Source organism: Ixodes scapularis, unplaced genomic scaffold (genome assembly GCF_016920785.2).
Source record: "Ixodes scapularis isolate PalLabHiFi unplaced genomic scaffold, ASM1692078v2 PGA_scaffold1__304_contigs__length_218370807, whole genome shotgun sequence".
Taxonomy (NCBI): Eukaryota; Metazoa; Arthropoda; class Arachnida; order Ixodida; family Ixodidae; genus Ixodes; species Ixodes scapularis.
Window position 1 is genome coordinate 92618567 of NW_024609846.1, and position 20989 is coordinate 92639555.

Sequence of the window (20989 nt, forward strand, 5' to 3'; positions counted from 1 at the left end):
GGTTTCGAATGTTTCTTGCGGTAGCTCGGGCAGCTCTGTGCGACGGGGACCGTGTAGAGCGAATTGCAGCTCGGCTCGAGGGTTCAATTTTTAGGAGTGTCGCAGGCGTAGTTTGTGACAAAATAATGCACCTCCCCTCAGAGCAGAGGACTACCGAAGTCAAAATGCCTTGTTTTTGCTTCAGCAATTTGAGAATAAAGAATTATCACAATTATGACATAATTGTGAAAAGGATGTAAGCAGGATGATAATTACCTCAAGTTGCAGCTAATTACTTTTTATCTACTTAGTAGGGAGCAGAAAGTAAAGATTTAGGTTTCTGTTAGTTGTGTGGAAAACGACAACATTAAGTATACTGGAATTCACCCTTGAGAACATTGTCAAAACCTGCATAAGACAATGGCACGTAACAAAAAAGACAAAGTTAAGAAAATTGCTGAAAATTTCTTCTATGCTACAAATAGAACACCTCCTGGCTTGCAACTTTCTATTTTTAAAATAGCTAGACGTGGAACTGAGTAATCGTATGTTGTGGGAAAACAGATCGAGCCCTGAAAACTAGGCACGGGCAAATAGAGGATTTTGGGTCCAAATCGAATTCAAAGCAAATAGTGATTTTGGCTGAATAATTTCGAATAAAATAGTTTGAATAGTACAAGCAACAAATACCACAAGATATGTTTAAACTGTAGTTTTATATTTGCCCTTATTCAGTATTTGAAATACTGTAATTGTAAATTCCAAGTGTACCCAGTTCGGGAGCACGAAATGGTCAGAAGCTTGTGCTACCTGGCCGTAAATCCAAGCCAGAGTATTCGGAAAGGTTGAATAATTCTATATTGTTAGATACTTAAATTTGATTCAAAGTGAATGCCAAATAGAACAGAACTCAGTGGGCTATTTGTAATAACCGAATATTCGCCCATCCCTACTGAAAACAAATAAATTGTACAAGCTTGATTATGCTGACAAAGACATGGAAGCACCGAATGTGTCCCGTACAAACCACATTCTTTATGTGGTTTGTGCTAGTTTCTTTTTGTTCTTTTTTTTTTTGTCAATTTTTATATTCATGTATTTGTATTTCATTTTTACCATTTTTTATTATTTATTTTTATTCAAAACTTGCCGCTCTCGCCGGCACGTTTTGCCGGGAGCGCAATGCTTCCAGATAATTGCTACGCAGCTTGGTAGCTATACCTTAGTATCTGACTGCTACCACATAGACCCGTGTTCGAATTGGTTCGAACCCCGCTGGGGCATCTTATGTTGATTTTATGTGGGCCTTTCTAAACTACATATATAAACGGTGATCAATGAGTTTTGCCTTCAAGGCTGTAACTTTTTTATCCAGTGATGGAATTGAAAGATGTTACATTTGAACGCAAGTTTGGAATCTCAAATTTCCCAGGAGCACAACTCTTCAACATAGTCCCCACCGGCGCACTTCCGCTACCTGTGCACTACTCTCCGCATGCAGTCGTTGATAATAGAGGACGGCTGTTGGTGACGCTAACAGCATTGTTAACCTTGCCGTCAGATGCAAACCGTTGTATCCTTCAGATGTTTCTTTATCTTGGAAAACACCCAAAAGTCTGATGGCACGAGGTCTGGGCTGTAAGGCAAATTGGGCTAAACATCCCGAAACTGCAGCTGCTCCCATGCCAGTCTGAACCGTAGGTCCACACCGGCGCCAGAGGCGTTGCTTCATGGGACAGGCGTCGCTCCATGGGACAATTAATGCTTTTGCATTAAAAGTGAAATGGAGTAAAACGTGTTTAAAGTGCTCGAGCCTCTAAATTTCCTATAGCATCAATGAACCGAAAATAATTTATAAAAATATAAATATGCAGTGTAAACAAATAAAACCCTCTTGGAATACACTTTATAAAGAGAGGCTAGTGGATGTAAATATGGCATTTTTCAAAATCGACTGTTTTTGCAGAAGTCTATTTTTTCTGGGTAGTGAGTGTCCAAATTTAAAGAAAAACTAAGCGGTTTTGTATTTCAGGAAAAACAGTTGAATCATTTGGCCTCCAGGATCACGAACATCGAGATTATTCTTTAATTTAGTGCACGGAGGCTGCAGAAAGTCCTTTTCAAAGAGCCACTGAAGTTCCTCCTTCCCGAAGCATGATGTCGTATTAGGAGTTTTTGGGAACTCCGCTCTCGCACATCTTCAGCGCCTATCAAAACTCTGCACGCATACTCTTGCCATTTTCAAAAACGTAAGCTTGCAATTGCATGCGCTGCCAAAAAAATAAGCAAAAATGGCAAGCTTGCAATTGCATGCGCTGCCCACGAGTGACACGCGCTTAGCAGCCGAAAGATCCTTTTATGACAACGACTGGTCGGACGTTTTTCGTGTGTTTTCTTGCGTTTAGTTCTATCTTCGGGAAAAGGAATGCGATGTTCAGATTTACAGGATAAAAATACTCTAGAATTCATCTCCAACTCTTTTTTCAAGAACCTCTTTTGGTTCCCTTTAAGATGGCTATAAGCAACCAATTAATGAGCCCTGCTTTCCTCATGCAGAAAAAAGTGTAAGATAATGACATTGGAAGGTGCTCAGTAAAACAACTGCTCGTGCGGCACGTTTTAAGACAAACTTTAGTACTACTGCCCCCTTATCAAACGGTTCACATTTGTTTTAGTTACGTTGAGTGTGCTGCTCCCTTAGCTTGGGTGCTCCGTGGAAAAGCACTACCCACGGCGACGGTATCATGGAGACAATTTTCTTACGGCACGCAACGCAAAGATAACCTTTTATTAGAAAAGCTTTTATTTGGTTTCCAAACGGAGTAGTGCTATTATTTAATGTTCTCGTATATTTCTCAGATTTGTGCAGACAAATTTTGTTTTAGCTATGTTGACTGCTACTCCCTTAGCTTGGGTGCTCTGTGGCAAAGCACTACCCACGGCACCGGTGTCATTAGGGCAATTTTCTTACGGCACGCAATGCAAAGATAACCTTTTCTAGAAGGGCTTTTATTTGGTTTCCAAACGGAGTAGTGCTATTATTTAATGTTCTCGTATATTTGTCAGATTTGTGCAGACAAATTTTGTTTTAGCTATGTTGAGTGCGTTACTCCCTTAGCTTGGGTGCTCTGTGGCAAAGCACTACCCACGACGACGGTGTCATTGGGGCAATTTTCTTGCGGCACGCAACTCAAAGATGACCTTTTCTAGGACTTTTACTTGGTTTCCAAACGGAGTAGTGCTATTATTTAATGTTCTCGTATATTTGTCAGATTTGTGCAGACAAATTTTGTTTTAGCTATGTTGAGTGCGCTACTCCCTTAGCTTGGGTGCTCTGTGGCAAAGCACTACTCACGGCGACGGTGTCATTGGGGCAATTTTCTTACGGCACGCAACGCAAAGATAACCTTTTCTAGAAGGATTTTTATTTTGTTTCTAAACGGAGTAGTCCTATTATTTAATGTTCTCGTATATTCCTCAGATTTGTGCAGACAAATTTTGTTTTAGCTATGTTGAGTGCGCTACTCCCTTAGCTTGGGTGCGCTGTGGCAAAGCACTACCCACGGCGACGGTGTCATTGGGGCAATTTTCTTACGGCACGCAACTCAAAGATAACCTTTTTTAGAAGGGTTTTTATTTGGTTTCCAAACGGTGTAGTACTGTTATTTAACGTTCTCGTATATTTGTCAGATTTGTACAGACAAATTTTGTTTTAGCTATGTTGACTGTGCTACTCCCTTAGCTTGGGTGCGCTGTGGCAAAGCACTACCCACGGCGACGGTGTTATTGGGGCAATTTTCTTAAGGCACGCAACTCAAAGATAACCTTTTCTAGAAGGGCTTTTATTTGGTTTCCAAACGGAGTAGTGCTATTATTTAATGTTCTCGTATATTTTTCCGATTTGTACAGACAAATTTTTTTAGCTATGTTGAGTGCGCTACTCCCTTAGCTTGGGTGCTTTGTGGCAAAGCACTACCCACGACGACGGTGTCATTGGGGCAATTTTCTTGCGGCACGCAACTCAAAGATGACCTTTTCTAGGACTTTTACTTGGTTTCCAAACGGAGTAGTGCTATTATTTAATGTTCTCGTATATTTGTCAGATTTGTGCAGACAAATTTTGTTTTAGCTATGTTGAGTGCGCTACTCCCTTAGCTTGGGTGCTCTGTGGCAAAGCACTACTCACGGCGACGGTGTCATTGGGGCAATTTTCTTACGGCACGCAACGCAAAGATAACCTTTTCTAGAAGGATTTTTATTTGGTTTCCAAACGGAGTAGTCCTATTATTTAATGTTCTCGTATATTCCTCAGATTTGTGCAGACAAATTTTGTTTTAGCTATGTTGAGTGCGCTACTCCCTTAGCTTGGGTGCGCTGTGGCAAAGCACTACTCACGGCGACGGTGTTGTTGGGGCAATTTTCTTAAGGCACGCAACTCAAAGATAACCTTTTCTAGAAAAATTTTTATTTTGTTTCTAAACGGAGTAGTCCTATTATTTAATGTTCTCGTATATTCCTCAGATTTGTGCAGACAAATTTTGTTTTAGCTATGTTGAGTGCGCTACTCCCTTAGCTTGGGTGCGCTGTGGCAAAGCACTACCCACGGCGACGGTGTCATTGGGGCAATTTTCTTAAGGCACGCAACTCAAAGATAACCTTTTTTAGAAGGGTTTTTATTTGGTTTCCAAACGGTGTAGTACTGTTATTTAACGTTCTCGTATATTTGTCAGATTTGTACAGACAAATTTTGTTTTAGCTATGTTGACTGTGCTACTCCCTTAGCTTGGGTGCGCTGTGGCAAAGCACTACCCACGGCGACGGTGTTATTGGGGCAATTTTCTTAAGGCACGCAACTCAAAGATAACCTTTTCTAGAAGGGCTTTTATTTGGTTTCCAAACGGAGTAGTGCTATTATTTAATGTTCTCGTATATTTTTCCGATTTGTACAGACAAATTTTTTTAGCTATGTTGAGTGCGCTACTCCCTTAGCTTGGGTGCTTTGTGGCAAAGCACTACCCACGACGACGGTGTCATTGGGGCAATTTTCTTGCGGCACGCAACTCAAAGATGACCTTTTCTAGGACTTTTACTTGGTTTCCAAACGGAGTAGTGCTATTATTTAATGTTCTCGTATATTTGTCAGATTTGTGCAGACAAATTTTGTTTTAGCTATGTTGAGTGCGCTACTCCCTTAGCTTGGGTGCTCTGTGGCAAAGCACTACTCACGGCGACGGTGTCATTGGGGCAATTTTCTTACGGCACGCAACGCAAAGATAACCTTTTCTAGAAGGATTTTTATTTGGTTTCCAAACGGAGTAGTCCTATTATTTAATGTTCTCGTATATTCCTCAGATTTGTGCAGACAAATTTTGTTTTAGCTATGTTGACTGTGCTACTCCCTTAGCTTAGGTGCGCTGTGGCAAAGCACTACCCACGGCGACGGTGTCATTGGGGCAATTTTCTTAAGGCACGCAACTCAAAGATAACCTTTTCTAGAAGGATTTTTATTTGGTTTCCAAACGGAGTAGTCCTATTATTTAATGTTCTTGTATATTCCTCAGATTTGTGCAGACAAATTTTGTTTTAGCTATGTTGAGTGCGCTACTCCCTTAGCTTGGGTGCGCTGTGGCAAAGCACTACCCACGGCGACGGTGTCATTGGGGCAATTTTCTTACGGCACGCAACTCAAAGATAACCTTTTTTAGAAGGGTTTTTATTTGGTTTCCAAACGGTGTAGTACTGTTATTTAACGTTCTCGTATATTTGTCAGATTTGTACAGACAAATTTTGTTTTAGCTATGTTGACTGTGCTACTCCCTTAGCTTGGGTGCGCTGTGGCAAAGCACTACCCACGGCGACGGTGTTATTGGGGCAATTTTCTTAAGGCACGCAACTCAAAGATAACCTTTTCTAGAAGGGCTTTTATTTGGTTTCCAAACGGAGTAGTGCTATTATTTAATGTTCTCGTATATTTTTCCGATTTGTACAGACAATTTTTTTTAGCTATGTTGAGTGCGCTACTCCCTTAGCTTGGGTGCTTTGTGGCAAAGCACTACCCACGACGACGGTGTCATTGGGGCAATTTTCTTGCGGCACGCAACTCAAAGATGACCTTTTCTAGGACTTTTACTTGGTTTCCAAACGGAGTAGTGCTATTATTTAATGTTCTCGTATATTTGTCAGATTTGTGCAGACAAATTTTGTTTTAGCTATGTTGAGTGCGCTACTCCCTTAGCTTGGGTGCTCTGTGGCAAAGCACTACTCACGGCGACGGTGTCATTGGGGCAATTTTCTTACGGCACGCAACGCAAAGATAACCTTTTCTAGAAGGATTTTTATTTGGTTTCCAAACGGAGTAGTCCTATTATTTAATGTTCTCGTATATTCCTCAGATTTGTGCAGACAAATTTTGTTTTAGCTATGTTGAGTGCGCTACTCCCTTAGCTTGGGTGCGCTGTGGCAAAGCACTACCCACGGCGACGGTGTTATTGGGGCAATTTTCTTAAGGCACGCAACTCAAAGATAACCTTTTCTAGAAAAGCTTTTATTTGGTTTCCAAACGGAGTAGTGCTATTATTTAATGTTCTCGTATATTTTTCCGATTTGTACAGACAAATTTTTTTAGCTATGTTGAGTGCGCTACTCCCTTAGCTTGGGTGCTTTGTGGCAAAGCACTACCTACGACGACGGTGTCATTGGGGCAATTTTCTTGCGGCACGCAACTCAAAGATAACCTTTTCTAGGACTTTTACTTGGTTTCCAAACGGAGTAGTGCTATTATTTAATGTTCTCGTATATTTGTCAGATTTGTGCAGACAAATTTTGTTTTAGCTATGTTGAGTGCGCTACTCCCTTAGTTTGGGTGCTCTGTGGCAAAGCACTACCCACGGCGACGGTGTCATTGGGGCAATTTTCTTACGGCACGCAACGCAAAGATAACCTTTTCTAGAAGGATTTTTATTTGGTTTCCAAACGGAGTAGTCCTATTATTTAATGTTCTCGTATATTCCTCAGATTTGTGCAGACAAATTTTGTTTTAGCTATGTTGAGTGCGCTACTCCCTTAGCTTGGGTGCGCTGTGGCAAAGCACTACCCACGGCGACGGTGTCATTGGGGCAATTTTCTTGCGGCACGCAACGCAGATAACCTTTTCTAGAAGGGCTCTTATTTGGTTTCCAAACGGAGTAGTGCTATTATTTAATGTTCTCGTATATTTGTCAGATTTGTGCAGACAAATTTTGTTTTAGCTACGTTGAGTGCGCTACTCCCTTAGCTTGGGTGCGCTGTGGCAAAGCACTACCCACGGCGACGGTGTCATTGGGACAATTTTCTTACGGCACGCAACACAGATAACCTTTTCTAGAAGAGCTCTTATTTGGTTTCCAAACGGAGTAGTGCCATTATTTAATGTTCTCGTATATTTCTCAGATTTGTGCAGACAAATTCTTTTTGAGCTATGTTGAGTGCACTACTCCCTTAGCTTTGGTGCTGTGGCAAAGCACTACCCACGGCGACGGTGTCATTGGGGCAATTTTTTCACGGCGCACAAAGCAAAGAGAACCTTTTCTAGAAGAGCTTTTATTTGGTTTTCAAACGGAATAGTGCTTGTATTTGTTTTACACTTTCAAGTTTTGTATCTATTAACCAACACGCTCGTTCTCAATTGTAGTGCTTGTATTTTATGTTGTCGAATATTTCCCAAATTCGTGCAGGTTGCGTGTGCTTGTCCCTTGGCTTGGGTGCTTTGTGACAAGGCGAAACCCACGGCGATGGCGTCATGGGGGCAATTTTCCCAGGGCGCATACAGCAGATAACCTTGTCTAAACGGGCTTTTATTTGGTTTTCAAAGTGCTAGTATTGGATGTTTTAGAATATTTCTCAAATTCGTGCAGACAAATTTTTGTTTTAACTTGGGTGCTCTGTGGCAAAGCGCTACCCACGGCGATAGTCATTGGGGCAATTTTCTTACGGCACGCAACGCAAAGGTAAGCTTTTCTAAAAGGGCTTTTATTTGGTTTCCAAAAGGAGTAGTGCTAGTATTTAATGTTCTCAAGTATTTCTGATTTCTCAATGCGCTTCTTGGCTTGGGTGCTCTGTGGCAAAGCATTTTGGTCTCGGCAATGCGACACTTTTGTTTACTCAAACCGCTCAGCAACTCGGCTCGTTTTCTCGTCGTGGTCCATCGTCCGCCAATCAAGGTTTTGAACATATCGCAGGTCTTGCCTTCACGTTGCTTTCGTTAAACCTACCAGACAGAAAGTGCAGTACTCCGGCGAGCACAGCTGGCACATCGCACACTGCTTCCGCTCGAGTTTTGCTTGGTAAAGCCATTCGGACGCATGACAGTCTGCGATGAGATGATCGTGGTCCGTCGTCTGCTACTCAGTGCCTCGGCCTTGCTTCACTCACATAAACCCTATCAGACGAAAGCGAGCGCAACGTTACGGCCCAGATCCTATATAACCTACCACTCAACTCGCCTCTGACAAGGTCACGTGCATTCCAGGAGGGTGCATATATTGTTTAAACTTGTTATGGCTGTTCATAAAAAAAAATATTGTAATGCCCGGCCGCTCTCTCCCCCACTTCCTGCAGTTTTAGCTATGTTTAGTGCACTTCTGCCTAAGTTTGGGTGCTCTGTGGCAGTATTAAACACAGGAAGTGTCATGGGGGCCGTTTTCCACGAGAGCACAAAGCAAACTTTTTCCAGGAGGGCTTTCATTTAATTTCCAAACGAAATAGTACTAGTATTTAATGTTCTCGAATATTTCTCAGATTTGTGCACAGATTTTGTATTAGCTATGTTGAGTGCGCTTCTCCCTCAGCTCGGGTGCTCTGTGAAACAAATAAGGCTTGTATGGACGGACACCGTATACCACATTTAGTCCAGTAATACACATAGTCAGTTTGTTTCGCTTCGTCTGAGCGAAGCCGAAGCTGCAATCTTGAGTATGCTGCCAAGATGCGCGCACGGCATAAGAACAGGTGCCTGGCAAAGGTGCTGAAAGCCCAAGGCTCGCTCTTCTAGCTTCTGTGGCACTCACACCTAAACTGGAGTATAAATGCAGTGTTAAGAAAGCCTCCGAGCCTACCGCCTCAAGGATCAAGCAGATAGCCAATTATTGCTTTAGACACAAGAGGCCCAGCACCTAAAGGGAGGGAGATAACGTCCTTACACAAAAATGGCATTTGTGCAGATTGCATTTTTTCAGAGAATAGCCTTTTTGATCCCGTTATTCACAATGGTTATGTAGAGTGCAATGATAAGCTGATGTCTGCGCACCAGGAAAGCAGACACGCAGGCCTTATTCATTGACAGTGCACCTATTACTCGAGTAAATATGATAGATCTGGAAATGCCACATATATCTACTCAGTTCATACCAACTCAGGATAGTTACTTGTAAGAAACGACGTAGGCAGGCAGAATAAGGAGCATGGAGTTCTAGTTCATTGTGTTTATTCTCTGAGAGAAGTATAAATATAACAGCATTATAATCCGCTTATGCAAAAGATTGGAAGCTCAGTGGCAACCCTCTCATAATCACAGGAAGGTTGTGGCTGGGTACTTTGTGAAGCCCTTGGTGCCCCTGGAGCCCATGCAGGAACTAAACTCTTGTCTCAGGTCTGACCAGAAGACAAGTGGATGGTGTAACTTTCCCTCGCATCTCTTCTCTGCAACATCCAACAGGGTCTCCAGCAGAAAACAGGCATTCTTCTGAATCAGGGCCACCTGTTAGGTAACAAGAGAACTGCTGCAACATAGGCACATGGTGAAGCACACTTCCTCAAACTGCGAGTTCATTTTGAGTCTGCAGCTTTACATGGAGCACAAGTTCTCAAACTGGGTTCCTAGGAACCCAAGGACTCCCAAGGGCACCCACATGGGTTCCCCGAGTTTCCAAACTTCCTTGACCATCCCTGCCCTCAAGAAAAGAGTTTTCCTAGCTAAATTCAGAAAATCTGAGCCCCTCATTGAAGCGTAACTATGAGTCAAATACACCCGCAGTGTGTGCTTTGATGGTTGCAAGGTCCGTAGGCTTACGCACTGTTTTGTTGCATCAGCGCAAAAACCAAGAGGGCTTCCTCAATCGTCAGTCAAGGCAGATGGGGGTTTCTCGAAACCCCCGACGTAAAAAATCTGAAGAGCTTATTTGCACTGCCGAATGCTCCATTTTCACTTTTCCGAGAGAGACAAGCAAATGCTCATAGCTTCCTGAGGTCCTTTCGGTGCCCAAGCAAAAATGCTGCAGTATCTTCTTTTAGACCTACCAGATTATACTTGAAGTTTTCCAGATTGCTGAACTAGACTTCGCAGAAGCGAGAGATATGTACACAGGGCAACACTGTAAGTGCTAACGAGCGATTGCGGTTTTTCTGTACTTTCAAAACAAAAGGGCTGTCGTCAAACCTAATAATCTGGTGGAAAGTACTCACTTTGGGGCACTAACCTAAGCACTCAAATTTGATGCTAACCAATACCGTTTATATATGAAATTCAAACAAGTGCCGATGCCGTGTTCACATTAAAGGACAACTCCGCTCAATTCCGAAAAATTTAGGCTTCCATGTGATTCGCATTCACAAAGCACTACTAAACAACTCTACATCTTCGGATTCGCGAAATCTGGAATATTATTTGTGTAATCCCAATTTAAACATCAGCAGATACCGAAACCGAAACTTCGGTTGCGTCAGGCAACATTTGTCTCGGGTCGTCAGAGTCATGGCCACGACCCGTCGAACCACGTGGTCTTGTGACGTTCGGGAGGAAGCGAGGAACAGGACACGCAATGCGGGCAGGTCTTTTTTTTTTTTTTTGGATGCGGGCAGGTAGCTTTTTATGGCGTAGACGGTGATGGTCCGGGGGAGAGGGGGAAGGGGAGAAAAGACGAAAGAGAAGGGGAGCGGAGAAACAGACTGATAAGCGCGCAAGGCGGTGCAAACTAGCGCATCCGGGTTACGGTGATCACGTGAACGCCCGGTCAGCCTACACCGGGAGGAGAAACTCATGACGTCATCGTTCAATTTCGCTCCGAAAAGTAAAAACAAGCAAAACGTGAGAATGACATAGTCATGCCTCTGACGCAGCGGTTCAACATTGGCCGCTCCAACTCCGTGGCATTGACTGCGCTGATGATTGCGCCTCGTGCCGCACGCTAGAGTTGGCAGATTTCGGCGACTTGGCTCGTTTGAAGGTTTGCTGGCCAGTTTATTAAATATATAAACGGAATTAGATCGTAATATTTGACATGGGGTGTTCCTATATGATACTGAAGAGGGCGACAGTTTTCTAAATATCAAAAATGAAGCAGAGTTGCTCTTTAACAGTGCCGTGCAGTGCACTATTGACTTCTCTTTCTATGCACCACATGGTGCGTTTTTTTACGAGGCAAAAAAGGAAATGTGTGGTGGTAGCTTGCCGATACCTCTGCCTTTAGACTCTTGTTTCCCAAAGACGCATCGACGTGACGCATGTGAGCCCTGAAGGTGGTCACCAGCGATTCTGTCACCAGCACCCGAGTCATGGGAGTGTGAAGCTTGAGGAGATCATCCAGGAGGTTCAGGAAAGTCTTGCAGAAAGACACGGTGTTGGCGGACAGCGACAGCCAGCAGTCATCTGCACAAGGACACAAGCTCGAACAGTTCAGTTACGTATGTTGTACCACTAAGGTGCCTGGAACGAAACTTTGACTGGAGTGTTTGGTGTCCTTTCCCGCCCGTTCATCAAAAGTGGTCTCAAAGTGGGAACAGGTGGTGCCACAGAAGCCGGCAGATTGTGCCCTCGGATGTCATGACCCTGGCAGCTAACGCTAAAAGTGTCGGCAAAAAGTATGAATGAATGTGAGTGTCAGTCTCGTCGCCGAGTCCCAGCTCCTGGTTGCTGAAGTCTTCGTGGACCATCAAACTGGAGAGGAACCTGCAGCAGAATGAGCGCCTGCCACACACACCATCGCTCTGCAACACCACCGCGGTGGTGTTCCATTACCTCATCCGGCAGAAATGGGGGCCATTTTTAGGGACATGGTACGTGTTGGAGGCGCGCTCCAGGCATTGCGGAATCGTGGTCTTTAGATTACCTGGTCTGGCATCTTTTCGTCATGATATGGGAGTTTTCCCTAGGGATGATTTCGATCACCAGAGGCACGCTACCAATGTTAAGAGTCAACCAATCAGATTGCTTGGAGAACACTATTGAATGGGCGTAGGTCCGGAGAAGCCGCCGTAGAGAAGGTTGTTGGATGCGTCTGCTCTTTCATAAAACCCCACAGACAGATAGAAAAGATGGACAAAAGAAAACATTATCTATACTTCACACCTAGGGCCCATATTATTTTTAAAATAATTAAAATGCCACGTGAGGGACTATGTACATCCTCCCTAAAAAGATTATTAAACTTTTTCAAGGTGTTTTTAAAAAATTAATCTTAACTTGTTGTACTTGCATCAGTTACTAGGGCAGAAACCTCCGACGTTTCAAGATTAGTAAATAGTTTATCTAAGGACGGTGGTAGTACTAAAAATGTGGACAAGCCAACACCTGCCAATGTCTAATTAGTAACGTGATCGAAAATTTTCTAAAGGGGAATTTTCTGTCAGAGTTTCAGTCTGCTTTGAACGTTCACTTTATGTTAATGACACTGAATACAACTGGTAAAAAACAATAAATCCGATCACTCATAAACATTAATATAAATAAATTAAAAAACAACTCACCATAGACATACTGAGAGATGTTCATGATGCCCAGGTTGGCCATGTCGTCAATCAACTTCTGAAGTGCATCCCTGCCATGAGGAAACATTAAAGTTCAACTAAAGCCCATAGGCATTAAAAAAAATTGGGTTGTGTGCATGTTTATACAGCCTAGAACTTAGTCTGCCTCAATGGGCAACTTGTCTCCCAGCTGTAGATGAGCTATTTAGCCAGTGCGATACAACCGCTGGCCTGGGGTCTTTAACGAACACCACGCAGTAGTGATACACGACCGTACGCCGGTACGATGCTCATCCAGATCGAAACGGGCAGGAGTGTGGATCAAACCCAGGATCCCTGGGTTTTGCAGCGCAAACTTTCGCTCCATGTGCTCCGAGCTGGTGTGCGCTAGATCACTCGGCCACCGATCCCCCCATAGGCATTAAAGTACAATGATGAACCACATCATTGCTTTTTAAGGCCTGTTTATAAATCTACCAAGTAAAACATTCTTAGCAGACACACAAACTAGGAAATACATAACTAGGCCTCTAGTGTGTTGTAGGCAGCTATCAACATATTGCTTCTACGGTTATGAAAACCAGCTAACTTCTCTTGATGAAGGATGATAAAATTTACAGTGGGATATAAAAATTTGCTTCGACCAAATCTTTCCAATTTAATTCCAGCACAAAACAGCAAAAATAAAAAAAGAACATTTGTCTAATTTTCTTACATTCATCCAGCATGGTACATAATCACCAGTTAGAGGAAAACCAATTAAACTTCACAAATCGGTACAGTATATCCAATTATATGTTCAAACCAGGTCTGTTGTAATGAGCTCAGACTGTATATCGAATTCAAAGGGGATCATAGAATAGTTCGATATATCAATAATTTGATATACAAAAATATGTAGAAACTTCCGCACGTCCCTGCTAACACCGAAGGCCGCAACAAACGGGACCTTAGCAGATAGAGCCTCTAAGAGCTGCTCAATACAGTAGGGCTTAGTTGGTGAAGATCACAAACCTTGCCGCGTTTGTGCAACGATCTGTGCGACTGTTTACACCTGCCACGACCTCCACATAGCCCCGACAATAATTTAATAAAATGAAAGAACGGAAAAAGCGAGCCACATAAAAAAAAAAAGCTTTCGATCCATAGAATAAAGTTAAGCAAGCAAAAAAAAAAGAAACCTCATTAAATTCAAACAGCAAAGAAAAAGGCAAAAAAAGAAAAAAAAATGGGCAGAGCACTAAGAGCGAAAGAAAGAGGTAAACAAGGATAAGGCGTTCAAAGTGCGATTGCTTGATCATTTTTGTCGACGACTTGAAGAAAACTTGTTTTTTTTGCTTATTTTATTTTGGGACAAAGGAGTCATGCAGCAACACAGTAATGTGATTGGCCTCATTCATTTTGGCGCACGTTTCGGAGCAACCAAAACAGTGTTTTGGAGCAGCAAATGTGGCCTTTGGAGCAACCAAAACAGTGTCTTGGAGCAGAAAAAGCGGCTTTTGGAGTAGCCAAGACAGTGTTTTGGAGCAGCTAAAGTGGATTTTGGAGCAAATTGATATTCTTAAAAAAATAAAAATATTTGTTTTAAGTGCTGTACAAACGAAGGGCACTTTGTGTTGTGTTGTGTTCATGACGGAACTCGCTGCTTCTGTTTTTACTGCTCAGACATCCCACAAGTGTACAGTACTGTAGGCATTGCCAAGCAATTTCGAAAAACGCTTGCCACCGTCTTACTGGTTCCCGACGTGCCAGATTTTCGTCAAAAGTAAGCAAATGTAAAACAATGAATTGCAAGCGTCCCAGCTGGTGCCTCAGTCATGCAACCATGTTCGCATGCACGTGAGGCCAGCTTCAACAGGCTTGCTGTTGGGCATCCTTCGTCGCGCGAGTGCAGACAACAGCTGTCCGATCGAAACCGAAACCATGCCCCTCAGCTCCGTCGCTAACTTACCCCCAAAATTGTACACAAAATGTAACTTTCGAGCATGCGACAAAAACAGTCCAGTGGCGCGTGCTTGCCAGGCCGGCAAACAAGGTACAAGCTAAACACACACAAAAAAAAAGAACCTGAGCACATCGATGCGAGACATTGCGAGCCAGCCTCAAAAAGTTCTTGGAGCGCTTTGTGCAACGACTGAACTTGAGACAAACAAGCACGCTGTGCGGGTTCAGCGTGCAGACATCGCATTCTTTGCTTTAGCTCGTTTCTCTTCATTAACTTTATTTCACGGCAGATTTTTCACGTACCGTGATCCCTCTCGAAAGAAAGCCCACCGAGAGAAACCTAGGTAATCAATACTTTGATTGACAGAGCAGTCTTTGAATTAAAAATGGATTTTTGTAGTCACGTATGATTTAAACAAGAACAGGAATGTTGATGAACATGCGGCGGTTCTTAGTTTCATTTTAGAGAGTACCATATCTGCAGTGATGTGGGGACGGCAACATTTGACGGTGCGCGACCACGGTGACTGAAAAGCAGTGATCAAATATAGTTTTCCCAAGGCCGTTGCTTCAGCTCACAAAGTAACTCCTGCCACGCAAAAACGTGGTTTTGTTTCACAGCATGACGGCATGGCTGGTACCCGGCACGCTAGCGTCGGAGCGTTGCACACATCCGCGTCTATCGCTGAAAATATACAAAAAAAAAGAGACGAGACCCACAAGACGAGAGCGCGAAACACGAGACGCCGGGAAAACCATGCAAGACCGGCTGGACAATTGATGTACGTTACTTTGTGTTAGGCGGCCGCTTGCGCCACATAACACACGCCTGCTCAATTACAGTACTCAGTTTAGTTTCGGTTTTAAAAGGCGACCTAAATTGGTCCTTTAGCACAGGATTGGCCCAGATTACCCATATCTTGGCGAAATGTAGCAGGATGTAGCAGGGTTAGCCCCTTGGAGCAGTTTGGCGCAATTGGCGCAGCAATCACATCACTGAGCAACAGCGGTGTTCGGGGAAAGAGCGCACGCAACCGTTTTAACAGCGGGCGCTCCCTGCCCTCCCTACACGCCTTCCTCTTGTTTTTGAAATCCTCCATGTTATTTTTCTTTTTTTTTACAAATGTTTCTTGCTGCGTATCCCCGTGCACCTATGCTGGCTTGGCGGTCTGCCAGCCCCACAACGCGAGCTATGTGCTCACCGCCGGTGCAATCCGACCACAGGAAAAAAGATGTGCGGCTGTTTTAATTTGCTATATTTAGTCTCCCCGCCATGGGAGTTAGATACAGAAAAACGCTCCTATACTATTACATGTGATTTTCAAGGTGATGTTTGGGCTGTTCAATATAAACAATAATTCGAAATACCCGGGCGCGATATAACTGGGCTCGACTATACGATTTACCACAGAGGTGCCTGAAGGTGGTGAAAGCATTGCGTGAAAATTTCAAAGAAAAAACTTACTCGAGTAAAAAGTAAAATAAACAAATTAACTGATTTTCTCTGCCTACAGCACCAGTCTGCTATCAACGAAATCTATAACTGGCGCAACAACCGACGGATGGCAGCAGCGGCCCTAACGCAGGCTTGCCGTCCGGTCGCACCAAAAGCAGACGACATGTAGCTTAAATTACTCTATGAACTGTCGCAGTGATGTGATTGGTTTGAGTCATTTTGGTGCAGCTCTTGGAGCAGAAAAATATATATTTTAGAGCAGCGAAAATAACTTTTGGAGCGTAAGTGCACACTTTATTTTCATTCATACCACTGCAAATATCATGTTAAGATTAATGTGTCAGCCTGTTCAACTAAAAGTCAATGTCTACTTTGCCTTCTCACTTATGTGCTAACCTTTTTTTTAGCATCAACTGCACAGCAGGAGCGATTCTCTCAAACACAAAACTAGCATTTGGTTGCGTGGAGAAGCACCAGACACGGTAACAAGAAGACTGATGAAGGACAGCAACTGCCATGAATGGTTATTTTAGGTACTGAATCCCACTGATATAATGTTAGAATACAATTTTTTTAGCACCTAAATTAATGCTTCCTTCCAGTTCTAAGGGTTGTGATCAAACTGCAATTTATAATTTATATAAAAAACAAAACACTTATCATCTGATTATGAAAGTTAATTACATTTAACTTGTTGAACTTCATAACAAAACTTCGCATGTGAACGTATATATGCCTTCTTAAAAGCAATCCCACCAAAGTTGTGAAGGTTCTTTCCAAGCTCCTATTCACTGCTCGTGCCAATTTAGTTCTAATTCACTCACACCCATAAACAGTGACAGCTAAACAAATGAGTTGGTATAAGATATAAACCTACAGAAGAGTGCATACAAATCTTCTTGCAATACAAAAGTATCGGTGCTAAATCTCGAATTGGACAAGGCAACCACAAGGCTATAACAGTCTATCATATATACAAACCAAGGTTGTATTCGGAAATTGTTGCGTCTTTCTCTGAAAAAGTGCTTTCCCCTTCGCGTATGGGTGCGCTGTGGCGAAGCAAGACACAGAAAATGACGATGCCTAATCCGCGGTTGTCGTCAGTACACCAGTGCGCGGTGAGAAGTGCACTCAACGAAACTAACTAACCCGCCAGAACAGACAATGAGCATGATAATGATTGCGGCACTTCTGAGTACTGTCAGTCTTTGATATGAAATGCAATCAAATAAATCATTATTTGAGGCGATAGTCAAAATTTCTAAGAACTTGAATAAACATATCGTAACGAGAGAGCCAGGTAGCGAGGCTTGAGCTATATTTTCAGTATAATTAAATTGAAATTAAGTTTTGGTGCAATGTTGGTGCAAATTCCTCACATTTTGATCAAATGTAGCAGGATGTAGTAGGGTAGGCTTTGGCACAAATGGCACAGCAATCACATCACTACCATTGGTTTTATTTGTTTTGTGTTCAGGTAATATGCGTGACAGTTATTATTCAAAACATTGTCTGCTTTTGGTGCAACCAGCTTGAGCTGTGGCCACTGCCGCCATCTGTCGGTTGTTGCGCCAGGCAGAGGGTGTGTGGATGGTAGACGGGTGCCATAAGTAAAGAAAACCAGTTATAATTTTTACTTTTTACTTCGGCAAGTCTGTTCTTTGAAACTTTTATGTAATGCTTCCACCACCTTTGGGCACCTCTGTGGTAAATCATAGCGTGGTACATTACCAAGCCAATTTATGCGGTCACATTAATGGCTTTATCTGGATTCGTGGGCAGCTGTGTACCGCAGCTGCTCTGGAGGAATACTAAATTATTTTATTTGAATGGTGGCACGTTTTGAACGAAAATGATAAAATAACAAAGAAAAACCTAATAAACAAATAAAATAAATGATAAATAGACAAATAAAGAAATAATATAATCAAAAATAAAATAAAATCAAAATACATAAAAATAAGAAAAAAAACTAGATAATAAAAGTAAAAAAAATAGCACAGTATAGTAGGTGCGAGACATCTGTGCACCCTGGTCTTCGTCAGCATGATCGGGCTCATAGAATGTTTTAATCGTGGGCTTCAATAGCTCTAACAATGTTATAACTTATAAATGACCCTTTCTTATAGACAATATTTTCTGAATAATGCTGCAAAACTTTCTATGACTAAGGTTTTGCAGTATTGAAAAACCTTATGACCCTATTTGACTAAGGTTTTGCAAATACTGCAAAACCTTAGTCTAGCTCTATGCAGTTTTATGGCTACCTGAAGGATGGCATGCCAGTGTGCTAAGGCCTTGCCCACTGATTCAAGATGCAACACTTGGATGAGTGGGCGAGGGCCATGACCCAGCCCCCAAGGAGTGCAGAAGCAGCCTCACTTCTTGTAGAGGTTCTGTGCCCGCCAGCGGTCGTCGGCCGCCCTCAGCTTGATTGCTTCCAGGGCCTTGTCTCGGGAGTCAGTGATGATGCGCTCCACGTCGTTCTTCAGCAGCCTTTCCAGCATGAACGACAGATCCAAGCCAATCTCCCACAGCTGAGAGGAAACACCGAAAGGTGGCAGAAAGTGGCAAGACTGCAGGAACTTTGCAATATGATATTAAAATTAATCATTTATTATTCCGTGCTTCAGAATGTTCAAAGTCTTGATACAAGGGACATGCATAGAAATATACAACGTGCACAACATATGATATTAAAATTAATCATTTATTATTCCGTGCTTCAGAATGTTCAAAGTCTTGATACAAGGGACATGCATAGAAATATACAACGTGCACAACACAGATGGGAAAACCATATTGTTAGGATGTGTAAAGAAAGTTTTAGAGTAATAATTATAATGTGTAAAAAGCAACTAAAGATGCATGCCAGTGATCAGACATTTTTTCCTGAAAACCAAGATAAAACAAATACCAGGTGTTTAGGAGAAAAGAAAACCGTGCTTTTCTCACTTAAAAAAAAAATAAAATTATGTGTCACCAACGCTTAGTTTCTGCTTAAATGTAGTGCTAGCAGCTGGGACCAGATACTTAAATTTCAGCATATACCGTTATGCAACTCCAAAGTTTCCAGCAATTTTCGGAAATTTTCAGTCAGGAAATAGTGGTTGAAGGACCTCGCGAATACATGGAGATGAAAGGTGTCTTCTACAAAGAAAGCGCCCCATTATCTTGATAAAACTTTCCAACAATCGCTTATAACTTTTGTATCAGGTTAACAGTGCTGAAACTTTGCCACCTGGTCCAAACTGCTAGTGCTACATTTGGCAGAGAAAAAAAATGCAGTCCAGTTTTCTCCTTTCACCCAGTACATAATTTATGGCTAACAGATGATGGCCTTGTACCATGTGAAGTGTTGCTGGAAGTCAGAGTGGAAACAGCCGCTTCAAGAAGGCCTGAATGAAGCCTCACCTGTTCGCAGTGCGTGCGGACAGCCAGGATGCACTCGGTGGCCTCCGACAGCGAGACTTGGGTGGTGAACACGTGATTCGAGAAGACCTTCACGAAGTTGTGCAGCTGGTCCCTGGCCCACACCACAAAAGCTGCGAAGAGTAGAAGGTAAGCCACATTTGCCTATTAGAAAGAAACTGGTAGCAACTTGAACACGAAAGAATAAAACATGCAGGAACGAAGACACACAGTACAGTTCTTTCAATGAAATAACTGTATGAAATGTTAAACTTATGAAAGAACTGTACTGTCTGCCTCGTCCCTACATGTTCTATTCTTGTGTGTTTTTCAAATCATCTTTACCAACCTGCTCTCAAATCATTTTGGCACAGACCTTTATCTCAAGTTCTAGCGTTACGAGCAGACAACAGATTGCGTCACCTGCTCACTATGCCTATCGGAAAATGGCGTCACACGTTACAAGCATCGCTAACTCGGTCGTCTGCGAACTTCTTTGTCGTTGACCCTGGTAAGACAGTTAATCTCATTTTCATAAAAAGAGAGCTATGGCTTAAAATGTCATCAGCTGAAATGCACCACCTCAATGCATAATTGGTAAATGCTCGAGCTTTCTACGTACAGGCAATGATTTTTACAGCTCGTTTTACAGTGCAAGATCCACTGTAGCCACTCTATACATTCAAAATTATTAATACAGGTATCAAACTGTTCTAATGATGTGACCATCCGATTCATATTTGATTCAATAAAAGCATAACTTCATGCGTCTCAAATAAAAATAAATTACTCTAATTTTTTTTAAGCAGACAACACAATCACAAACTATGAGATTGCAGTTCCTATGCACTCAGCATACCCTCTACTATTACGCCTTGGCAAGGTCATTACACTTTTGCCTTCGCCAAGACAAAAAAATGACCAAGCTGTCAACCTCCTAAATATACCATTTATAGGTGCGAGCATGTGCGGTAGTTTGCTATCCTACTCCCGTAACCAATGATGCAACATGATGCTATTTGCCAGTCTTCTCAAGTTATGTTTTAGAATGCTTATAAAAACAGATTTTGTTTTAAAAATTCACTAGCACTCCCATCTAAAGCTGTTATAAAGCATGTGTGAGAGCTTTGAGAGTGAACACCTGGGGCAATGTGAAAATTCTTTGATTTAGGTTAGAATATATTTCTTCCCCACACAAACCCTGATATATGTTAGAGTACCGATTTACCTTTGTTTGTAAAAATGAAAGATTGTTTCCAAAAACATGCTTGTTTGGAGCAAGGGCTCAGATGAATGTGCAATAGTTTGAAATAGCTGCTGTAGTGTACCATGCTCACTCTAATCTAGTAATATGAAGTGTACCATGCTCACTCTAACCTAGTAATGCAACCTTTGTTAACTCTTTCCTGACCATACCCATAGGCCATCAATCACCGGTGATTGATGGTTTTTAGGCGCTGTCAAGAAAAATAAATTTAGTGC

The 20989-nt window shown here is 42.4% G+C and overlaps 1 protein-coding gene across 1 annotated transcript in view; it reads right to left on the bottom strand.

Annotated features, from left to right (window-relative positions):
* Positions 1-9422: 9422 nt before the first annotated feature.
* Positions 9423-20989, bottom strand: part of LOC8029945 (exocyst complex component 8) — a 36668-nt gene continuing 25101 nt past the window's right edge. Inside the window, exons 12-16 of the mRNA XM_029979985.4 lie at positions 19511-19641; positions 18479-18633; positions 12697-12767; positions 11409-11599; positions 9423-9712 (exon numbers count right to left, since the gene is read on the bottom strand). Coding sequence (XP_029835845.4) covers positions 9524-9712; positions 11409-11599; positions 12697-12767; positions 18479-18633; positions 19511-19641 — 737 coding nt within the window. The 3' untranslated portion in view covers positions 9423-9523. The remainder of the gene's footprint in view (positions 9713-11408; positions 11600-12696; positions 12768-18478; positions 18634-19510; positions 19642-20989) is intronic.